We start from the raw sequence: 18,603 nt of genomic DNA on the forward strand, positions 1-18,603 counted from the left end.
ACGCGATGCGCTATTTCTGATAGTCCGCGCGAGCTGCATTGTGCGAAAGAAACGACACTCGAACACGCTGATCTACTTCTTTTTCCCCGAGTGGCATTATTCGGAATGACTATACAGTCAAGTTTCCACGGAATTTCACGTTCGTTCGCATTATGATGCGATTTTGCAATTAGCGCTATTTATCGTTGCCAAGACAATCGCGGCCACAGCTGGAAGTGTACACATAAATAAGAAAGTACAAGGTATTTTTACATTTACTGCCTCGGATGAAACGGAAAATCGATCTCGAAGGGGTTTCTCCCATCTCCCCCTCCCATTTTGGCACAGCGCATCTGCTTGAATGCAAGCCGCCGTTTAGCGTTGCTGAAGCGTCTGCCACGAGCTTTTTTGGATGAGTGCATTGCGAGTATTGACCAACTTAATTTACGAAGGTGCAAAACACTAAGCAAACGGGAATGACGAGTAGGGTGGACTAAATTACGCACAAAAGTTGTTGATTCATCTATATATTTATCTATATTTTTTTTTTTTTTTGATCAGTATATTTTTATTAGTTAGACACTACTATAGTTTTATCTATTATTAGGTGCTGAGCAATACTCGTATGCCACTTATTGCTTTGGTTGGTCGGTTCCCTTCCGGAAATCTCCATATTCAAGTAAAAAGACGGTGAATAGGTCCGCGGCCGAATAAAATCCATAGATAAATAAACGATTTTTGTGCTCTGATCGAGCGTGATTTGACTTAGTCTGTCCTATTCGCCATTTTTTTTAACACGGTTCGTAGCATTCCGAAAGGTCGCTAACAAATCAAAACAATAAGTATCGTACGCTTAATGCTCATCGTCTAATGATAAATAAAATAGTCGAGTATCCGACTAGTAAAAATAAATTAATCTCTTTTGGTGACACCTGAAGTTGAGAATCTAATTAATCTGGCTGTATTTAAAGCACTGACAATTTGTAGATAAAATAATGGATTTTTCTTTGATACGAAATAACTAAAAATGTTACTGTTGCGTTTTTGCATATATCGTCTTTCCTAATACGAGAAAAGGACGTTTGCAGGTAATTGCGGCATTATAATCTACAGCTCATTCGGCATGCTTTCGCATCGCGATGAAGTAAAGGCGAGCTTCCTGGTTGGCACGGTGAGTGCGAGCGCTTGCTGCTGTACTTTGAACGCAGAGCGCATCGTCCAAATTTCAGATATATGTAAAATACACTTGAGTATTTATGAAATAAACATTTCCAAGTGTATGCATATCTGCCGACACATACTGAAAATTATACAACGTACTGGACAGCTATGATATTCTGCGCGTTTACCGTAGATTATCTGTAGGCACATCTGGATCGTGCGAGTGAGAGAGAGAGAGAGAAGGATATAACGTACGCGGTATAGGTACGTAGTTGCGCGCTGCAATAGAGCCAGCTCGCGCGACATAACCTTCATTTCGCATCGTTCGCGTGACGAAAAAAAAGCGCGGCGCGCTCTCTCGATGTGTAATAATTAAGCTTTGTGTTTTCCTCCCTTTTTTTTTTATTTCTTCACGCGTCCTTGAGTTCGTTAATTTTTAATGAGTCCGAGCAAACGCTATGCCCGCCGACGAGCAGAACTACAGCACCGATCGGATACTCAACTTGAAGAGGGTGAGTACTCAACCTGAGGTGCAATTTTACGAACAACTTGCGAGAAACTTCGCTTGTTTTTTAACTCGTCGTTACTTTTTGTTCGCGCGCGAACTTTCGTTCCATGTATGCGATTGATTGCCGACTTGACTTTTGCAGGAAAACACGGGAGATGTGCGTCCAATAAAGAAATCCAAGACCCAGGAGACTAGATTTCAGTGTGTAGTGTGTCAGCAGACCAAAACGTCATTGAGCGAACTCCACTGGCACCAGACGTATCAGCATTCAACAGAAGAGCTTTCGCTGTCTGTCATCGGCTGGAAGGGCTTGGTCAAGATTATTGCACCTCCTCTGCCACAGGAGAAGGAAAACAGTGGCTCGCTGACAAATCAGCGCTCCATTTATAACAGTTTCTCCAAGAAACCTTCCCAGTTCTACTATTTATCTAGTAGCATTCTGCGAGTGAAGGACAACAAGATTGACAACTCTGACGTTCCTATAGATTGTACCTTACCAGTGGCAAAAGTGGAGGCAGTCAAGGAAGAGCCTAGTCAGTCGGATGATCAAGCCCTGGTAGAGCCTAAGATGGAGGTGGACTCCAACATAAATGACAAGTGGAAAGAAGAGTTAAGTTTAATCAAAGAAATAACTATGGAGGATTTTATAAAAAGTGCCAATCAACTGTGTAGTGAACTAGAGGACTATAAAAGACTGTGTGTTTTGAAAAAGGCTATAAAAAAGAAGCCTATTTTGTAAAGTATTACCAATATTTTTTATATATCTTATTAGTAGTGGTTGAAATGTTATTTTTTGAAATATAGCCTTGTTTTATGATTATTAACATAGGGTTTTTTTAAATAAATTTGAATACTTTATTTAGAATTTGATTCAATTAAGTTATTAGAATGATTATTTAATGAATTATTAATTCAATTTTGCAAATACTTTTGTTGAAAATGTCATATTGTTTTCTTAAATTATTTGAAATAGTTGTTTTATTTTACTTGTATAGAGAAATTCATGATAATTTGAGTCTCTATAGCTTTGTATATGATGAAATTACTTATGAAATGTAAGAAGCTTACTAACAAATAAAGACCTCTTTTGGTATATTTGTCATTTATTTTTTTTGAAAATCCACATAAATAACCAATAGTACGATACTAATCAACACGTTTTTAATTTAAGTAATTAATTTCATTAGTAAAATGAAAAACATTTTCATAAAATTTTAGATTTGTTAATAATACAGGTTTTAGTCAATTTAATGAAAAATAAAGTCAACAAAAAACAGCAATAAGTACTTGAAATAGAGATGTATAATGTTTCCAGGCATTTGATTTAAATAATGAATAATAACTTTTTATATATTCAACAAAATCATAATATTTTGTATTACATATACATTAAAAAAAGTATTAAAAAATTAATATTTTAGACTTATTTAGTAATGTAATCAAATTTTCAAAATACTATAAAAATATATTATATACAAAACTCATTTTACTATTCTTACAACTTATTCTTTTTTGTTTACTTTACTCATTGAAATCATATAACAAATTCCGCTTCATTTAGCACCTAAGTAAAAGTGTACTTTGATTATTGAATAAGGCACGGTCATTGTATAAAAAAAAATATAAAAGATATGAATTCTGCTGTCTGTAATTAATTAATCTTGAATTGAAAAAATACTATTGGCGTGCAGAGTAAAAAAATGCTTTAATAACAATCCATCATATTGACATCTCCCTTAACAATCATGAGAATGTCATCCATGACGGAATCGAAACAAGTTGTGTAGTTTTGCAGCCATTCAGTCCTTTGCTTAATGTAGCCATCGAGGTCAAAACTTAGAATTTCTCTTAAAAACTCCTGGCTTTGCACTTTGCCTACAAACTCGAAATTGTCTTTCTTAGTACGGTCAGTTTCGTCACCATCCATGCGCATTGATTCACGGTAAATGGAGGCTAAAAGTTTCTCGTCACTTGCATCGACGATCTCATCGATCACGTGGAACACGTTGTGCGACTTGTCTTTGTTTGATGAGCTGTCCAATGATGGTCTTTTTATATAATTCGTATCGATTGTTGCACTATCTTTTGGTGAAGGAGGCTCTGGGGTGGGCTCGTTAATTTTGTAACAGAGCAGGATTTTTCGTAAATCTGCGATAATATTGGCTGAGGTTTTGGCTACTTCCAAATCGCTTTCGTCTTTCAATGATACTAATAATACCTAAAATGATAATAAATTTCTGATATTCAAATATCCAACACACACACACACGCGCGCGCGCGCATACACACACACACACACAGAGCGCTGGCGACAAGAATTTTACTAATTATTTTGAAACATGTCAAACATTCCTAATAATTAAAAAAATTGAAGTCGTTACCGAAAAAATATTAGTCAAATGCTGCAATAACATATTTACCCCAAGACAACGTTGCCGAGCTAATTCGTCAAGAACTTTATTAAGCCTCTGTTTAATTTTACATTCGTCAAGTGACACAATTTTTTTATGTTCTTTGGAGAAAGTAACACTGGGAAACTGTCCGTCTAACATTCCTTGATCAGTTAGATGCGACTTAATGAAATGCCTCCAGAATTCTAAAGCATTAATCTTCACTTCCCAATCCAGATCTAAAACGGCCGCAGCTGTCATTGCTTGGATCATTGCAGAAATAACTGGTTTTCTGAATGAAAAGTCAAAGTGTTTGTTAAAAATTTGCAAAAGAAAGAATTCGAAATGTTATACTGCTTTCACTCACTGCCAAGATCTGTATTTGTAAAGCTTATTTATGAGTACTACAGCTTCTCTTCTAACGACCGCTTCATTTTCCTTATAAACTATTTTCATGGCAAGATCCTAAAATCAAACATATTCAGTCATTGTTTTCACAAATTAATCACGATAAATTTTAAGTTTTCTGAATGTACCGTTAGGTTTAATTGACATAATTGTTTTTCCCACAGTGCATTTATTTTAACAGCCGCAGAAATAAACTTAAGAGCTGAAGCTCTGACGTAACTTTCATTTTCGGCCCTTGCTAATTCAGCAGCAACTTGGAAAAATTGATTTTCTAACAGCATCTTCTGATATGGTGGATATTCTAGAAGAATATTTAAAAATTACATATAGTTGAAAAAATGCAATGTTTCGTATAAAAAAACTAACTATTTTCACATAGATCAGTAACTGTAATAAGAACTTCGAATACACTGTCTTGCACTTCCCAATTGGTATCGTGTATTCTTTTAAACAGCGTGGCACCAATTTCATTTGTTTGTTCGTCAAATTCGGACAGTAAAACGAGATTTGGTGGCATAAAATTTGCAATTGCCAATTTACAAGTTTTCAAAGCTAATATACATATCTGAAATTTTTCAATTTAATGATAGCATATTTTGTACCAATATAATGTATGATTCAGTTATAATACCTTTGCATTAACACCTGGATGGTTAAGAATATCTTGAGCAATTGACAAAACACAAATGGTTTCTACACACTCTTGCCACTTAAGTTTGAATTTTTCAGTAAATACATTCATGCCTTCCAATAATGCCGCTAATAAAAGTGGTTTATCATTAATTGGATCTCCATCAAGAAAATATTTTATTTCCATTTTTTTCTTGAGGTAACTATTTTTCGGACTAGTGGCTGTTTCGTCAGCATCATCACGCTTATCACCTTTTATATTTATAGTACTTTCAGCAACAAAATTTTTAAGCGAATAGCACATCGTTTGAAAACATATCACTGCAGCATCCTATTTGATTAAATATTTTTATAAATAAATATACTATTTATGATATATAAATATTAAGATAAAGAATCATTGAAAGTTTACTCTGTCTAATATTTCCACAATTTCCAACAAGTATTCAACAACTGATTTACATATGTATTCCATGGGAAAATCATTTTTGAATAATATATCTCTCATAGTGTAAGCAATACGCTGAATTGGTTGGCATGTTAGAGTAAACAGTTTATCAATGTAATCCTCAAACAAACAATGTTCTTTCATATGTTTGGGCTTGACAGTCACACATAAAGGTAGGATCTGCAAGACAAATTTATTCCTTTACGTTATTTATTACGTAAGAAGAAAATAAGTATGAGTAAAAAGTATGAACCAATAAAGTTAAAGCCTGGATTTCAAATTTGTAAGGATGAGGAGCTGCTACTTTTTTTAATTTATTGAGTTTATGCCAAAAAATCATTCCTTGTTTTTTTGTAAGAGCCAGATCTAATATAAATTTTTTGGACATGAGCAAGTTTGATACGTAACACAATGTGGAACAAAATCCTTCAAATTTTTTTTCGTCAAGAGAACCTGGCTCAGAATCAGATTTAATTGATTTTCGCAAGTTGGAGTAGGCACATAATACTGCTAATTTCTCCAAAATTTTGACAAATGGGGTACTGATCGTTACTTCAAATAAAATTTTTATACGATTATCTAATCCAATAAAATCTTCAAACATATCAGGAATAGGATTTTCTAAATCAATAAACACTGCATATTCTAATATTGCATATAATAACTCCAATGTTGATAACAAAAGATTATGTTGATCCGAAAGCATTTGTTTATCTATTAGAAAAAGAGAAACAATAATTTGTAATAACTTGCTGATTAAATAATTAATATTATAAAATAGTAATAAAAAGCAATAAGACTTTTAAAAATTTTTTTTAAAATAATGCAATAAAATAATTGACTTACTTAAAGTAAACTGTGAATTACTTTCTTGAGGATTATGAGTCATTTCAACCAATGGCTGTGTAATTGCTAAAATGATTTCTTGACATAGAGCTTGATTGTAACTTTCTTTGATCAATAATATTGACAAAAACTTCTGACTCTCTTTATTCACGTACATTGTGCAATTTGCTTGTGCACAACTCAATATGATTTTCCAAGCTTCTAAAAATGCAATAAAAATGAATAAACTTAATATAGACATGTTTAATTTCCAAATTTTATATAAATTTACCTGTATGCACAATCCATCGTCTACCAGTTGGGTGTTCAACCAATTTTACACACATTTCTGTAAATGCCATTTTAATTGAAGCTGGCAAAGTCTGCTTTTTAAATTCAAGCAGCTCGCTGGCTTTATGAAGGATTTCATTTTGATGGAGATGAAAGAAAATTGATTCACTTTCAGACAATGTAGCAATCAATTTTATGGTAAAAGTAATTAAACTTTGACATGGTTTAAACTTGTCATTCCATGTATTAAAAGCAGTAACCAACCACGTTTGTAAAATTTGAGATACTTCTTGATTACCTGTTGAAATCAAGACAGTATTATTAATCAAATACAATTTGAAATAGTAATTATGACACTTGAAATTATTAATCGTTTTGTATTGAAAAGATGTTTGTCAGTATTTTTTTTCACATTTTACCTTTCTTGATTTCCTTTGTAAGATGTGTCAATAGTAAATCTAAGTATGTAGTTGTAGAGATTGTAAAATCCGGTTGCAAGAATAATTGTAAAACCTGAAGTAGCTTGTCGGTTTTATTTTGGAACGTTGACATTTTGGAACCGCATAAATGATTCCAAGATTAATAAAAAAAACTCTTATCTGCAAAAGTACATTACACGGCTAGACGTTATAATGATATCGCTTTTGTGATTGAAGATTGATTTTAAATACTCTATAGCTTAAAGTATTATTCATACGGCGCGAGGTAGACTTGTCATCAAAAAATAAACACTGATAATTAATATTCTTATCCTTAGATCAAAAACAACCACTCTAATCAGTTATTCTCATGATTATGCATCGCCATTCGCCAATCGCCATATTTGATTAACCATTGCACCACATCGCCCTCTGTTACTCGTACTGTCGCCTCGCGCGCAAAGCTAAACGTGATTAGGAAACCGTGTCCATTTTACAAATAAATAAGATGAGTCGATTATCTTTTGCCGATTATTTTTAAGCCAGTGAAATCATGAATGAATCTATTAACTTCGGCACTTTTTTAAAGTGATTTCTTGAAGATAATTAATAAAAATGAGATTGAGATACAACCAATAAAATCCTATAGTAATTTAGTGACTTTCATTTAAACTGCGGAAAAACTATTTATTCACTGAAATCCAATGAAATCACAATCATTATTTTACACAACTGAATCAGTTATCTATGTTTTCTACAATAAAAGCTTAAACATATGATGAGCACAGGAAATGTGATAACAGCATAATCTATACATACATATTACTATTTCTCACATATATTTGGTCGCGATTGGATAATTCTTAAAATATAGTGTTTACATTATCCATAGTATACATAGTACACAATAAGCTTATGATAATCGGAACAAAACAACCACACCTATTCTATAAGTCTAGAAGTTCTGATTTCTGAGAAATTTTGTTTGATTTCTAAGTATCACGTGAAAAAAATGTTCTTTGTAAATGCTTTACCTTATGAGCTACGTATACGTAGCATTGTTAGAATAATTAACGCTTATAAGATACTGTAATTGTCGTCTTTGATTTCTTATGTCTCTCGATAGTTGTGTGTATACCCACGAGCGTCGTAGTTTTTGATTTGTTCGCTTAGACCGATAAGTCGCGCGATAACGTCAAGTTAAAATTGTACGATTGGCGCTTTTTCTCTTTTCTTAGAAAAAAGTGAGATATTATATTTTTTATTTTTGCTTTACGTGCGTTTCACAGATGGCGCCTAACTGAATTATAAATTTCAAATTTACAATTAAGCTATTTCAAGGCAGCTCAAGATTGTGAAAATTAAAGTCATAACGTAATATTTAATACTATATGAAGTAAATATATCAAAAACTTTATAATTTTCTTTGGCTGTTGTGAAATAAATTTTATTATATTTATTAACTGTAATGACGAAATTTATAATTCAATATTTTAAATAGTTACTTAAATTAATCCTAGAACAAATCTGTATGATTTCGTATGTGTACAATAAACATAATCATATGTTAGTATATTTATTTAAAATCTAGGTATATTATCTAAGTTAATTATGTAGTTTTAATCATTTTTATAATTGTTAATGTTTTATACTTCGCGATAATAAAGCGCGGTATATATACAAACATCACTGATTAAATATAATTTGACCACTTTTTGACTTTTATATATAAATATACTTATAACCGTCCTCCCCTCCGTCGACGTTCTTCGACGACATAACCTTAATCTCTCTATTTGCAGTACAGTCACTCTGACAGTCTGGTAGAGGAGTATGTTATTGTTGCAAAGTTTTACAAAGTAAGGGTGTTCGATTACTACTTTTAGCAGTGGGCGATATGAGACAAGTATTTTTAAATGGCATGAGGAAATTTTGGATTGTTAATGTTTACGAAACATAATGTAATGTACTTTTATGTCCTTGATATTGTTTGTACTTAAATATAAATTATTAATGAAAAAGGTATATTTGTGACAGAAAGTGTTATTGTTTTGGTTATTAATGAACCCGTATAGCAATGCTTTAATGGGATTCGAAACAATTAGCGTTACCAACGCGATTTTTTAAATGGGTGTTTTGATGAATTAAGTTTCTATTTTTGTAGAATTTATTTTTATCCTATTATATACTGGTTGTAAATGAGCTTTTTTGACTTTCATGTATGTTGGTAGTGATATTTCACTTAAGTCTTAAAATCTGCCAATACTGCTTGTTATTCACGAGATTTTATAACCAATACTATAGCTATTGATCAAATATTTACATATTAAATACCATTGTAAATATTGGTTCTTTTTAAACATACATATGTTACAGATAAAATGAAGTACCCACTGTCTTGATGATGAGAGTTAAATATTATAAATCTGACTACTTCAAGAATTTTTATTTATTTGATGTAGGCAATACATGAGAGTACGTAGACATGCAAATTTTGATCATATATTTTCTTTATTTTTTTCAATCATTATTAAATCAATTTTTATTTGAAAGTAATGGAAAAGGAACAGAGTGAGAATGTTGATAAAAAAGAGGCAAAGAAGGAGTCAGAGTTTGTAAATCTAGGTTTGTCCACTGGAGAATCTTTAGATATCTTACAAAGAGATATCAAACGAGTGATAGAAGAATATGAAATAGAATGTAAAAAGAACAAGTAGGTATTTGTTTCTTACAAGAGTAAATTATTCATATAGATCTCTCTTGTGACTCATAGTTTATTATCAACTAATAGGAAATATAAAGGATGGTTGAAAGATGCTTTGCATCATAAGAGTCAATATACAACATTTTGTTGGACATCAGCAGTGGCACTTCTGATAAGTGCTACCTTGTTAATAATATCTTTTTTTACAGAAGATAATCTTGAGTAAGATTTTTTTCCACACATTTAATAATTTTATAGAGAACTCATTTTATATAAATAATTTTCATTTTAGATACTCCTACTGGCCTTGTGAAGGAATTATAATTATTTTTCTTATGTTGTTCAACTGTATTTTAGTAATCTCAGATAACAGACTACGTCATCTTGAAATTCTCTACAGAGTTAAAAATTTAATTAAACAGCTGGATGGTAAATAACGTCAAGTATGATTGATTCAATTTGTAGAAATTGAAATACAAAGCTGATTTTTATTTTTAGTTGCAAAAGCAAAGTGCTATTGGCAACCAGAAAATTACCCACATATATGTAGCCCTCTGTCACCTTGCATCACTCTTCAATGGACATATCGAGATGGTCATGTAGTAAATTTACCATGGGCTCTTTTGGTGGCTGGTGATGTCCTCGTGATGAAACCAGGACAGCAAGCACCTGGTTTTTGCACTCCTTATGATGCGAGTGTAGTCATTTAATTTTTACGACTTTATTAATTCGTAATTATTGATGTAACAAATAATTTTTAGGATCTAGAGGCCCCAGTCTTACACGCTCGCGAGATCTACAGTCCACAAGTACACAGTGGCAGCGGGGCGTTCACCGTACCACAGGCTCGTGCCCCGTTAACTAACAAAATCTACAAGCTGCAAGAAACACCTTACCTAACAAATGTTCGCTTGGCTCTGGATCAAGCTTTAGATCGGCCTGTAACTTATCACAATCGCGAGCGACACTTAGTCATGATCTGCTGCATCGAGCAAATTATCTATCCTGCCCTCTTATTACTTATAATTCTGTTCAACCTCGTGCGATACCTTTACCTATACGATTATATCGGCGTGGGACACTGGACCAAGATGTTTCTCTTGCAACCTGTCGCTGTGACTCTTCCTCTGTTGCCTATTGCCTTTCCTTTCTGGTGGATTGCCCTCAATTGTTTTGGTATGGCCAGGTTCAAAGCACTTTTTAGACTTTATCAGTCTTCTAAAAAGGCTCAGGTACGTTTCATAATACCAAAAAAAGAATTCTTAATGAACATTTTCTTAAATTTAGTTTTTAGATCCATTTGAAGAAACCTCGGATCCCAATCATCCTGAGGTTGTTTATAATTGGACTGAATTATCCGAGTATTTTTGGGATATTATGTTCGGCAAAGAACATATGATGACGAGGTCCGCTAATATTTTACACGTTTTAGGTTCTGTCACGGTGAGTTGTACTTGTTAGTTTCGTTCATAGTAATTGATTACTATTGTATTAATTTTTTCAGGCACTATGTTGCGTTGACAAGAAAGGAATATTATCGTGGCCAAACCCTACAGCGGAAAAAGTATTTTTTCTACGAAACGCCAATGCCAACACGAATCCTAACACCAATACTGATTCACGAACGTCGAGGCAAACTTTTTAAAATTATGTATCAATTCTGTCACATCTGATGATGTTTTAATTGTTTTTTATTTTTGTAGCATGGCCAGTCTAAATAAATCCGTCGATCCTAATCATCCGGGTGAGAGTACAAAGCAAGACTCGAACAGAACATCTTTTGTGCAACATGGTAAAAAAAAGTGTCAAAAATAATAATCAATACTCGATTTTATCTAACTATTGTAATTCAATTTTAGAAACTTCGCATACGGTAGCCGAAGTCCTGGACCTAACGCACGATCGAGCTTTGCCATTCAAACTCCAGTTCGATGATCACTCGTGGCGTCAGCATCTTAATTCTCTTAAACCTCTCGGACTTGCCATTCTTCTTAATACTTGTAATATGGAAACGCAGGAGCACTATACGCAGTTCTGTTGTCATGTCACCTGTGAGGCGCTGTATAATGAAAATCTTGTTCCTGTTACGAATAGACGGTACTATTTAATTTTATTTTTTACGATCAAAGATGGGCAGATGTTGATAATATTTAATTAAAAGAAACTTTATTTGAATATATTTTTTAATTTTAATTCATTCAGTTTTTATTATATAAAAATTTTTACTTCAAATATGAATATTTGAAGTAAAACTCTAGCCCATCTCTGCTAATAGATAACGTCAATTTAGTGAAAAGTGTCTAGCACTTATAGCAAAAAGCTTGTTTTTTCGTTGTGTCTAAGCGAATGAGTTTGTAAATTTGTTCAGTTTGACTTTTTATTATTTCTTTTGTTAACAATACGCAGACCAACTAAAGTACCATGAGACGAAGTCGAGACTTTGAAACGTTTTAAATTAAACAAAAACAGCTTTATTTCAATACGTTCGACTAACATAGGACGTGAAATGTCCGAAAAATTGTCCCACGCAGCAGCCACGCAAACATTGAGGAGAAATGTGGGTATGATACCATACAAAGCACGAGACAGATGTATTATATCGATGAATCCGGATGTCTCGGACACATGTGGTCAGTTGTTTCCCTATCAAACCAAACTTATATTCTGTATATTATCTCATATATATCCTAGTGGAATAATTTCTACTTGTGAATGATTAATGATCGGATCGTATCAGAGAAACGCTCCCCATTTAAGTTACTTGTATGAGATACGATTCTATCCTATTTGTCATCTAAATAATTGGTGGTTGGTCTATGAGGGATGCACCATATTACTCTTTTATTTATTTGCCATTTCACTTTTGCGCTTACTGTGCTTTTTCTTATTTTGTTTACCTGCTGCGTTTCTGCTTGTATTGCCACGTCTAAGTGTGCTAACTGAATCATATTGAACGCGTTGACGCGACTCTAATGACTATTTCATTATTAGGTGTTTGTGTGAGCTCGCTAAGCAGATTGGCTTCAAGGATCAAGCCAAAGATATCTTTCAACTTGAGCAGCAATTATCAACATTCAGACACGTGGTATATATAATAATTTTCCAACGTTGATATTGAAAAACTCTATAAACATGTGATTTTTAGCAACCGGAGGCGGCAAGGCGCGATATAAAATTTGCTCGCTCGTTGAGCATCGCGACAAAGCTCAAGTTTCCGTTTCCTCATATGGTTGCTGTAGTCGTAAAAGAGAAGAATGGCGGTGGCTTACAACTGTTGTCGCAGGGTACTGCGGATATTATTCTGGATTCGTGTATCGAGTTCTGGGACGGGCATGATTTATGCCCTATTTCTGAGACTGATAAGTAAGCTTGTGTATTTTGGTTCCGTTGAAATACATGTTTAACAACTGTTCAATATGTGATATGGTGACAGGAAAAAGGTGCAAGATTTTTATAACCGCACGAGTTTGACGTCCTATTGCACGGCTTTCGCTTACAGACCTTTAACACGGAGTGTAAGTAACAAGCTGTCGCACATTTACTTGGAACTTCCTTCAGAAAGTAAGCACCTGTACGCGCCTCACAGAAGTCCTACACCAATACCTTGGGATTTTAAAAATGTGCTCGATCCAAGAATTAAGAGCTTGCTTGGACAATTTCATTCTACTGGTGGGTTTGAAAGTCTTTAAGAAAATACTATTGTTTGAGTATTTTTGATTTATAATAACGGAGATATTTGGCAGATTCTTTATTGTGCAATGACACCAAAGATGATGAAGTGAACAGTATCGATAGTTGCTTCGAACTCCAGTGCAATCAAATCTTCATTGGAATGGTCACGATGCAATACCAAGCCCAAACCGATATGGTTTGTTTTTTTTAAACTCATCTAAATTTTTCTAGTTATCAGGATCGTTTATAAACTATTTATTTTTCAGGTACAACTAATAGAGCAGCTGGAACATGCGTGCATAAGATTCGTCCATTTCAGCAAAGAGAATGAGCTGCGCTCGCGTGTCTTCTCAGAAAAAATGGGTCTTGAGAGTGGTTGGAATTGTCACATATCTCTGCTCAGCGAACGCGCGAGGTATTTTGAATAACTACAAGAGCTTTCGAGTGCCACCATTGTTTAGCAGGGATATTTACGCGGGGATAATATTGACTTATTTCTTGTCTCTCTTTCTCTATCTCTCTCTCTCTCTCTCTCTCTCTCTCTCTCTCTCTCTCTCTTTCTCTCACTCGCTTTCTTTTTCTTTTTCTCTTTTATTCATCGTTAACTCTAGCTTTTTACGTGTAGAATAATACGTTTACGTGAATGAACGATGTTTTTTTCATTGTTAACCGGCATTATTAACTGTGCATGTACATTACAGGAGGCAACAGTGGCTCGAGAGATATCCACACTTGTTCTCAGCGTATATGTTTGTCTATACTTATTATTTGACGGCTTTTATCTTTTCATTTGCTGATGTTTAGTTTCGTTTCGCGCGCTTGTTGTCCAGTTCTGCTAAGCAGCTTTTGCTGATGCGATTAGACACTAATACTCTTTTTCTCTCTTTGCCAGAGACAAATGACTCATTGGCCTGCTTGTTGGCTTAACTTATCACTGTTTTACTTAAATTACTTGATGTGTTACAAGCTATTTGACAAATCATTGACACTTACAGAAGTTGCATTCTCATTAAAATAAAACAATTAGTAAAATTCTATTCACTTTTTTCACAAAGATATGAATATCGAATTTTCTGTAAGTGCACAACTTGTGATTAACATGATAATTGACGACGCATGACAGATGCGTTGTTCAAAACTAAAAGTAAGATCATCAGTCTATGTCGCTCCATCAATCTCATTGTGCTATGTGAACTAATAAAATACATATACGGATTGCGATCGCGATACACACATTAATGTGAGACTAACAGGTCAGAAAGCCCGACTGGCTGGTGGGCAAGCCAGGCTGCGGCCATGTCGTCACCACATCGTCGTATCCAACAACAATCTTACTGCCAGAATGACGAGGCCAGCCAATTACTTAATCGTTCCTTACCTCGGTACGTCACTATACTCTTCTGCTTTCTCTTTATCACACCCACATTCATTCGTTCATGTACACACGTCGAATCTGCATTCCAGTCGACTAACACTAACTTTATTCATAAGTGTTTTCTTGGCTGTATGAGGGTTACTTTAGTTGTGCATGCACGGACAAACGAAACTATAGATTTATCCCCTCCGCGCTGTTTAAAGTTCTCGAAATTATTTTGCGATGACCCACTTGCAGCTCGAATTTGGATAATCACAGGCAACTGAGCATGTCGGCGCCAAGTGCCATCAACACCGAGCTGTCGACCGTCAAGTTCGAGAACGAGACCACCGAGTGGAGCGCCGACAAGTCTTCGCAGCCTAAGAGTGCTCTGGGTCATAGGTATTCAACGTGAGACACCTTCTTTTCTTGAACGGATTATCACTGTCAACCCAACCCCTAATAGCACTTCTCACGCGACACTTTGAATTGTACGACTGGATGAAAGACTCGAAGATTCGTACTTTCTCCACAATAGTCGCTTGCGTTTCTACCTGTAACTTGTTGCTTGCCGATGTTAACGATCCGCAGGTTGGATTCGCGTGAAATCGCCGCTATCGACGAAATTTCAATGTTATTCTCAGGGAACAAGAGACAGTGCGCAGCGAGGACAGCGTGCTAGTGCAGAGTATCGATTTGGGCTCCGGTCAAGAAGCCTGGCGATCGCTCAGCTGTTTGACGGACAGCACCGAGCAGAGTGCGCCCGTCAACTTCGACCTCTCCAACAGGGTAAGTTGAGCCAGTCAAGGGCGTCGATTCATCCCCCGATTCTTACAAACAAACCAATGCATTGATTGTTGGCGCAGGCGAAGCTGCCGAGAGGCATCGACAAGATTCGACCGCATATCGAGTTGATCGACAACGTGCCACTGCTCGTCTCGCTGTTCACCGATTGCAATACCGCCGTCACCCGCGAGATGCTGCACATCATGCAAGATTACGGAGAGGTTGTGTGTGTGCTTGGCTCGTCGGCCAACGCTGAAAATATGCCGATATTTATGCAGGCGGACGCAGCGTAAGTATCGAACAGCTTAGCGCAAACGCGTCTTTCACGAACTGAGAGGGCTAGGGTTTAGCCAAATTTATTGCGAGCGGTCTCGATGGTATTACATGGGCGAAGAATTTTCGTTGTTCGACAAGTCGCCCCTCGACGTCAATGCTTGACGGTGACCCTTTGCGAGCCGCAGTTGATCCGCGAGACAGTGGTGCTCTTCGCCCTTTTCGGTCGACAGTAGGACGCCTGATAGACAGTCTCGAACTCTTTGCTGGGCTTTCTCGGCGCGACGTTGCTCCTCGGCAGAGCTTTTCTTGTGGCCGGCGCGACTTTCGTGCTCTCATTCTTCGGCGTCGCCTTGACTCGGTCGCCGTTGCTCGAGCTCTTCGACGAATTACTGCGCGTGGCGGACATGCTGACTCGCAAGAAAGTGAGGTTTCCCGAGGGGCGAAACAAGCGACAGTCGGCGAGCTTTGTGTTTCGACTGATCGCAGTGTGGCAGTGGAGCCGCTCTACCCTCAAGTATGCCAAAGAGTGCCTGTGCTCGCGCCTGTTCGGCCAGAGGAAGGACTTTCGCCGATCGAGCTTAGTCGAAGCCTCAACTCGGTGTCCTGCTCGCTCAGCGTCAGGCGCGAAGACCCGATCGCCATTTACCACCTAGTGATGGAGGTAATGTTTCAGTCGAGCGGAGCCCTCGCTGCTGATCTGCCACAAGTCGAACACCGCGCGCTTGCTCTCTGTTGCTAGGCTCGACGTTACATGAAGTGCCTGTGGAACTGCGTGCAATTCTGGCTGTGCTGCATGGTCACCCTGTCGCTGGTTCAGGCTGTCTCTGCTTTTTTGCTTTTGCCGCCGTTGTTTAGCGTCGGCCAGGTGCTCTGGCTGACTTGTCTCATTGTGCCATTACTCGCTGTCTCTCTCGTTGGCAGTCCCTCCGACCCTATAATCATGCAACAAGCCACCGGCAAAAATCAGTGCGGCATCAGTGCTCAGGTGAGCTGTCGACTGTCTTACGATTGACTTTCCAATTGGTCGCTCTGTGTCTAACCAAATGGCTTGCTCAACAGGTTGCTCTGTTCGTGTTCTGGTGCTACGGTAGCAAATTTTTACCCACGATAATCACAGTGCTACTCTGGCAGTGCGTGTCTCTACTCGTATTGTGTTCAACGTATGTTGGCCCCGGCGTTCAGTGTTTCTACGTCTACCCGAATGTAACGAACAATACTTCATGGGGTGGCTGGGATACCAACAGGCCCGACATGTTAATTGTTGTTCAAAACATTGCTTTAGTTATAATTGTTTTACATTTCGGTGAGGATCGTTTGGCAGTGACCATTATTGTCTGTTTTTACTTGTTTTAATAACGTTTTTGGCTTTTCAGTAACGATATCAATAAGCTTCGTCCATCGAGAGTACTGTATCTGGCGAAAGCTGCCTTTCAACAATTGGCTGTGGTTCTCAACGGCTTTCATAGTGTCAGTGTTCTTATATTGTTCAGTACTGATGCTTACTATATGTTTTGAATTGACATTTTTTTTCGTAGTATATGTGTGCAAGTAGCATTTTCTGTCAGTGCGTTCTACATCTATTGGAGGGAGAAAGATACAAGAGTAGCCAATTTCCCTGTTAACTTGCCACTTTACTTTTTCGTCTCTCTTCCTTTGATATTTCTTATCAACGAGTTTATAAAGTGGCAGGAAATCAAGTGGGTTTTCATTTTTTCTTTATTCTTGCGGATTATTTTCATTGAAAAAGGCATTGCTGATGATTTATTTTCGAATTTTACAGAGTTAACGTTAGGTACCAAAAAAGAGCTAGGCTGGAGTTCACAACGAAACTCGGCATGAACTCGCCGTTCTAAAGCATTCTCAAGAAGGAAAACCCGTTGGTGGAAAGTATCAATCGAGATGCATTGCAATTGAATGCCAAATATCGTCAATTGACTGTGTAATGTCTTTTACACGAATTCTTTACGTTATGGTAACTTTTATTATGTTTCATTATAAAGTTAAAATCTCAGAGTATTGCAGTATCGTGTTTAAGGGGAAGTTATAATGTTGTTTCATATCACGAGAAAATAATGTACAAAGACAATTTTAACGAGCCTGGCACGTTATCGACTTTTATTTCATTATGAGTATAGAACTCGTTTTTGAAAGACTTTAGTCAAGCATGATATTTTTATGCGATATCATACTGCCTTTTACCACACAATTTTACGTAAGTTCATCATATCAATTTACAATCGTTATTTCCCTTTAAATTCGTTACTTTATGCTCGATTTCTCGGTTAGTTCGAGTATCAACGAAAGACTTTTAATAATTGCGCACAATAAATTGTTAAAATTAAACAGATATTATTTTTGTTTTATGAACAGTACATACCACATTCGGAAATTTTTTATGATACGAGATGCAACCTCATCATTTTTGTAAATTTGAATATACATGTTTTTATAATAATTTTGATTACTCCTAAGATGCGATTACAGATATTATTTTATCAAATGAAAATAATACTTTAAAAAAATAACTTATCCATGTTGCAAACTTTTGACTCTGGATATTTCGATTCCTATCATTCGATTCTAATGACTTTTGATGGCAATATAATGTTTCATAAATGTATTTTTATCCAATAGAAACTTGTAATTTTTAATGTATAAAGTAATGTAAATAGCTTAAAACTATATGTAAAAAACTTAATCATAGATATATTTTATGATGTAATGATTTAAATCAAAGTAAAAACGTCAACCA

At 35.9% G+C, this 18,603-nt stretch overlaps 3 protein-coding genes across 13 annotated transcripts; 2 read left to right on the plus strand and 1 right to left on the minus strand.

Moving 5' to 3' along the window:
* Nucleotides 1-22: 22 nt before the first annotated feature.
* On the plus strand, nt 23-2,718 carry LOC131667140 (uncharacterized). The gene is made up of 2 exons (XM_058940372.1): nt 23-1,652; nt 1,791-2,718. The coding sequence occupies exons 1-2, from the start codon at nt 1,599-1,601 to the stop codon at nt 2,385-2,387; spliced, it is 651 nt and encodes a 216-aa protein (XP_058796355.1). The 5' UTR covers nt 23-1,598; the 3' UTR covers nt 2,388-2,718.
* Nucleotides 2,719-2,962: 244 nt separating this feature from the next.
* LOC131667108 (uncharacterized) lies at nt 2,963-8,225 on the minus strand. 3 transcript variants are annotated; one of them, XM_058940320.1, is made up of 12 exons: nt 8,094-8,225; nt 7,060-7,239; nt 6,642-6,938; nt 6,371-6,571; nt 5,778-6,238; nt 5,489-5,704; nt 5,078-5,407; nt 4,813-5,011; nt 4,575-4,747; nt 4,406-4,503; nt 4,069-4,330; nt 2,963-3,866 (listed from the first exon to the last, which is right to left on the minus strand). In XM_058940320.1, the coding sequence occupies exons 2-12, from the start codon at nt 7,190-7,192 to the stop codon at nt 3,354-3,356; spliced, it is 2,883 nt and encodes a 960-aa protein (XP_058796303.1). In that variant the 5' UTR covers nt 7,193-7,239; nt 8,094-8,225; the 3' UTR covers nt 2,963-3,353. The 3 variants fall into 3 exon arrangements, with proteins under 3 accessions (XP_058796303.1, XP_058796304.1, XP_058796302.1); XM_058940321.1 differs by lacking the exon at nt 8,094-8,225 and adding an exon at nt 7,338-7,567; XM_058940319.1 differs by lacking the exon at nt 8,094-8,225 and adding an exon at nt 7,312-7,567.
* Nucleotides 8,201-18,599, plus strand: LOC131667106 (transmembrane protein 94). 9 transcript variants are annotated; one of them, XM_058940312.1, is made up of 28 exons: nt 8,201-8,303; nt 9,436-9,534; nt 9,613-9,772; nt 9,851-9,985; nt 10,056-10,192; nt 10,262-10,461; nt 10,525-10,995; nt 11,051-11,206; nt 11,268-11,395; nt 11,467-11,555; nt 11,623-11,860; nt 12,295-12,393; nt 12,755-12,848; nt 12,909-13,126; nt 13,197-13,432; nt 13,507-13,631; nt 13,702-13,850; nt 14,137-14,184; nt 14,689-14,817; nt 15,048-15,200; nt 15,434-15,578; nt 15,656-15,864; nt 16,338-16,512; nt 16,591-16,836; nt 16,911-17,154; nt 17,225-17,318; nt 17,387-17,548; nt 17,632-18,599. In XM_058940312.1, exons 3-28 carry the CDS (start codon nt 9,615-9,617, stop codon nt 17,702-17,704), a joined length of 4,311 nt encoding a protein of 1,436 aa, XP_058796295.1. In that variant the 5' UTR covers nt 8,201-8,303; nt 9,436-9,534; nt 9,613-9,614; the 3' UTR covers nt 17,705-18,599. The 9 variants fall into 9 exon arrangements, with proteins under 9 accessions (XP_058796295.1, XP_058796293.1, XP_058796298.1 ...); XM_058940310.1 differs by lacking the exon at nt 8,201-8,303 and adding an exon at nt 8,871-9,020; XM_058940315.1 differs by lacking the exon at nt 8,201-8,303 and adding an exon at nt 8,871-9,020 and having other exon boundaries at nt 15,048-15,191.
* Nucleotides 18,600-18,603: the final 4 nt, after the last annotated feature.

The sequence above is a fragment of the Phymastichus coffea genome, unplaced genomic scaffold (assembly GCF_024137745.1).
Source record: "Phymastichus coffea isolate CEN01 unplaced genomic scaffold, Cenicafe_Pcof_1.1 PCOF00063, whole genome shotgun sequence".
NCBI classification, from domain to species: domain Eukaryota; kingdom Metazoa; phylum Arthropoda; class Insecta; order Hymenoptera; family Eulophidae; genus Phymastichus; species Phymastichus coffea.

Excerpts from the sequence above, each read along its gene's own strand:
- LOC131667140 (XM_058940372.1), top strand. The coding sequence starts at position 1,599 with ATGCCCGCCGACGAGCAGAACTACAGCACCGATCGGATACTCAACTTG. Across the intron at positions 1,653-1,790 it reads GGATACTCAACTTGAAGAGG|GAAAACACGGGAGATGTGCG; the intron begins GTGAGTACTCAA and ends TGACTTTTGCAG.
- LOC131667108 (XM_058940320.1), bottom strand. The coding sequence starts at position 7,192 with ATGTCAACGTTCCAAAATAAAACCGACAAGCTACTTCAGGTTTTACAA. Across the intron at positions 6,239-6,370 it reads TAATTCACAGTTTACTTTAA|ATAAACAAATGCTTTCGGAT; the intron begins GTAAGTCAATTA and ends TTTTTCTAATAG. Across the intron at positions 4,504-4,574 it reads TATGTCAATTAAACCTAACG|GATCTTGCCATGAAAATAGT; the intron begins GTACATTCAGAA and ends GTTTGATTTTAG.
- LOC131667106 (XM_058940312.1), top strand. The coding sequence starts at position 9,615 with ATGGAAAAGGAACAGAGTGAGAATGTTGATAAAAAAGAGGCAAAGAAG. Across the intron at positions 11,861-12,294 it reads GTTCCTGTTACGAATAGACG|CAGCCACGCAAACATTGAGG; the intron begins GTACTATTTAAT and ends TGTCCCACGCAG. Across the intron at positions 13,851-14,136 it reads CTGCTCAGCGAACGCGCGAG|GAGGCAACAGTGGCTCGAGA; the intron begins GTATTTTGAATA and ends TGTACATTACAG.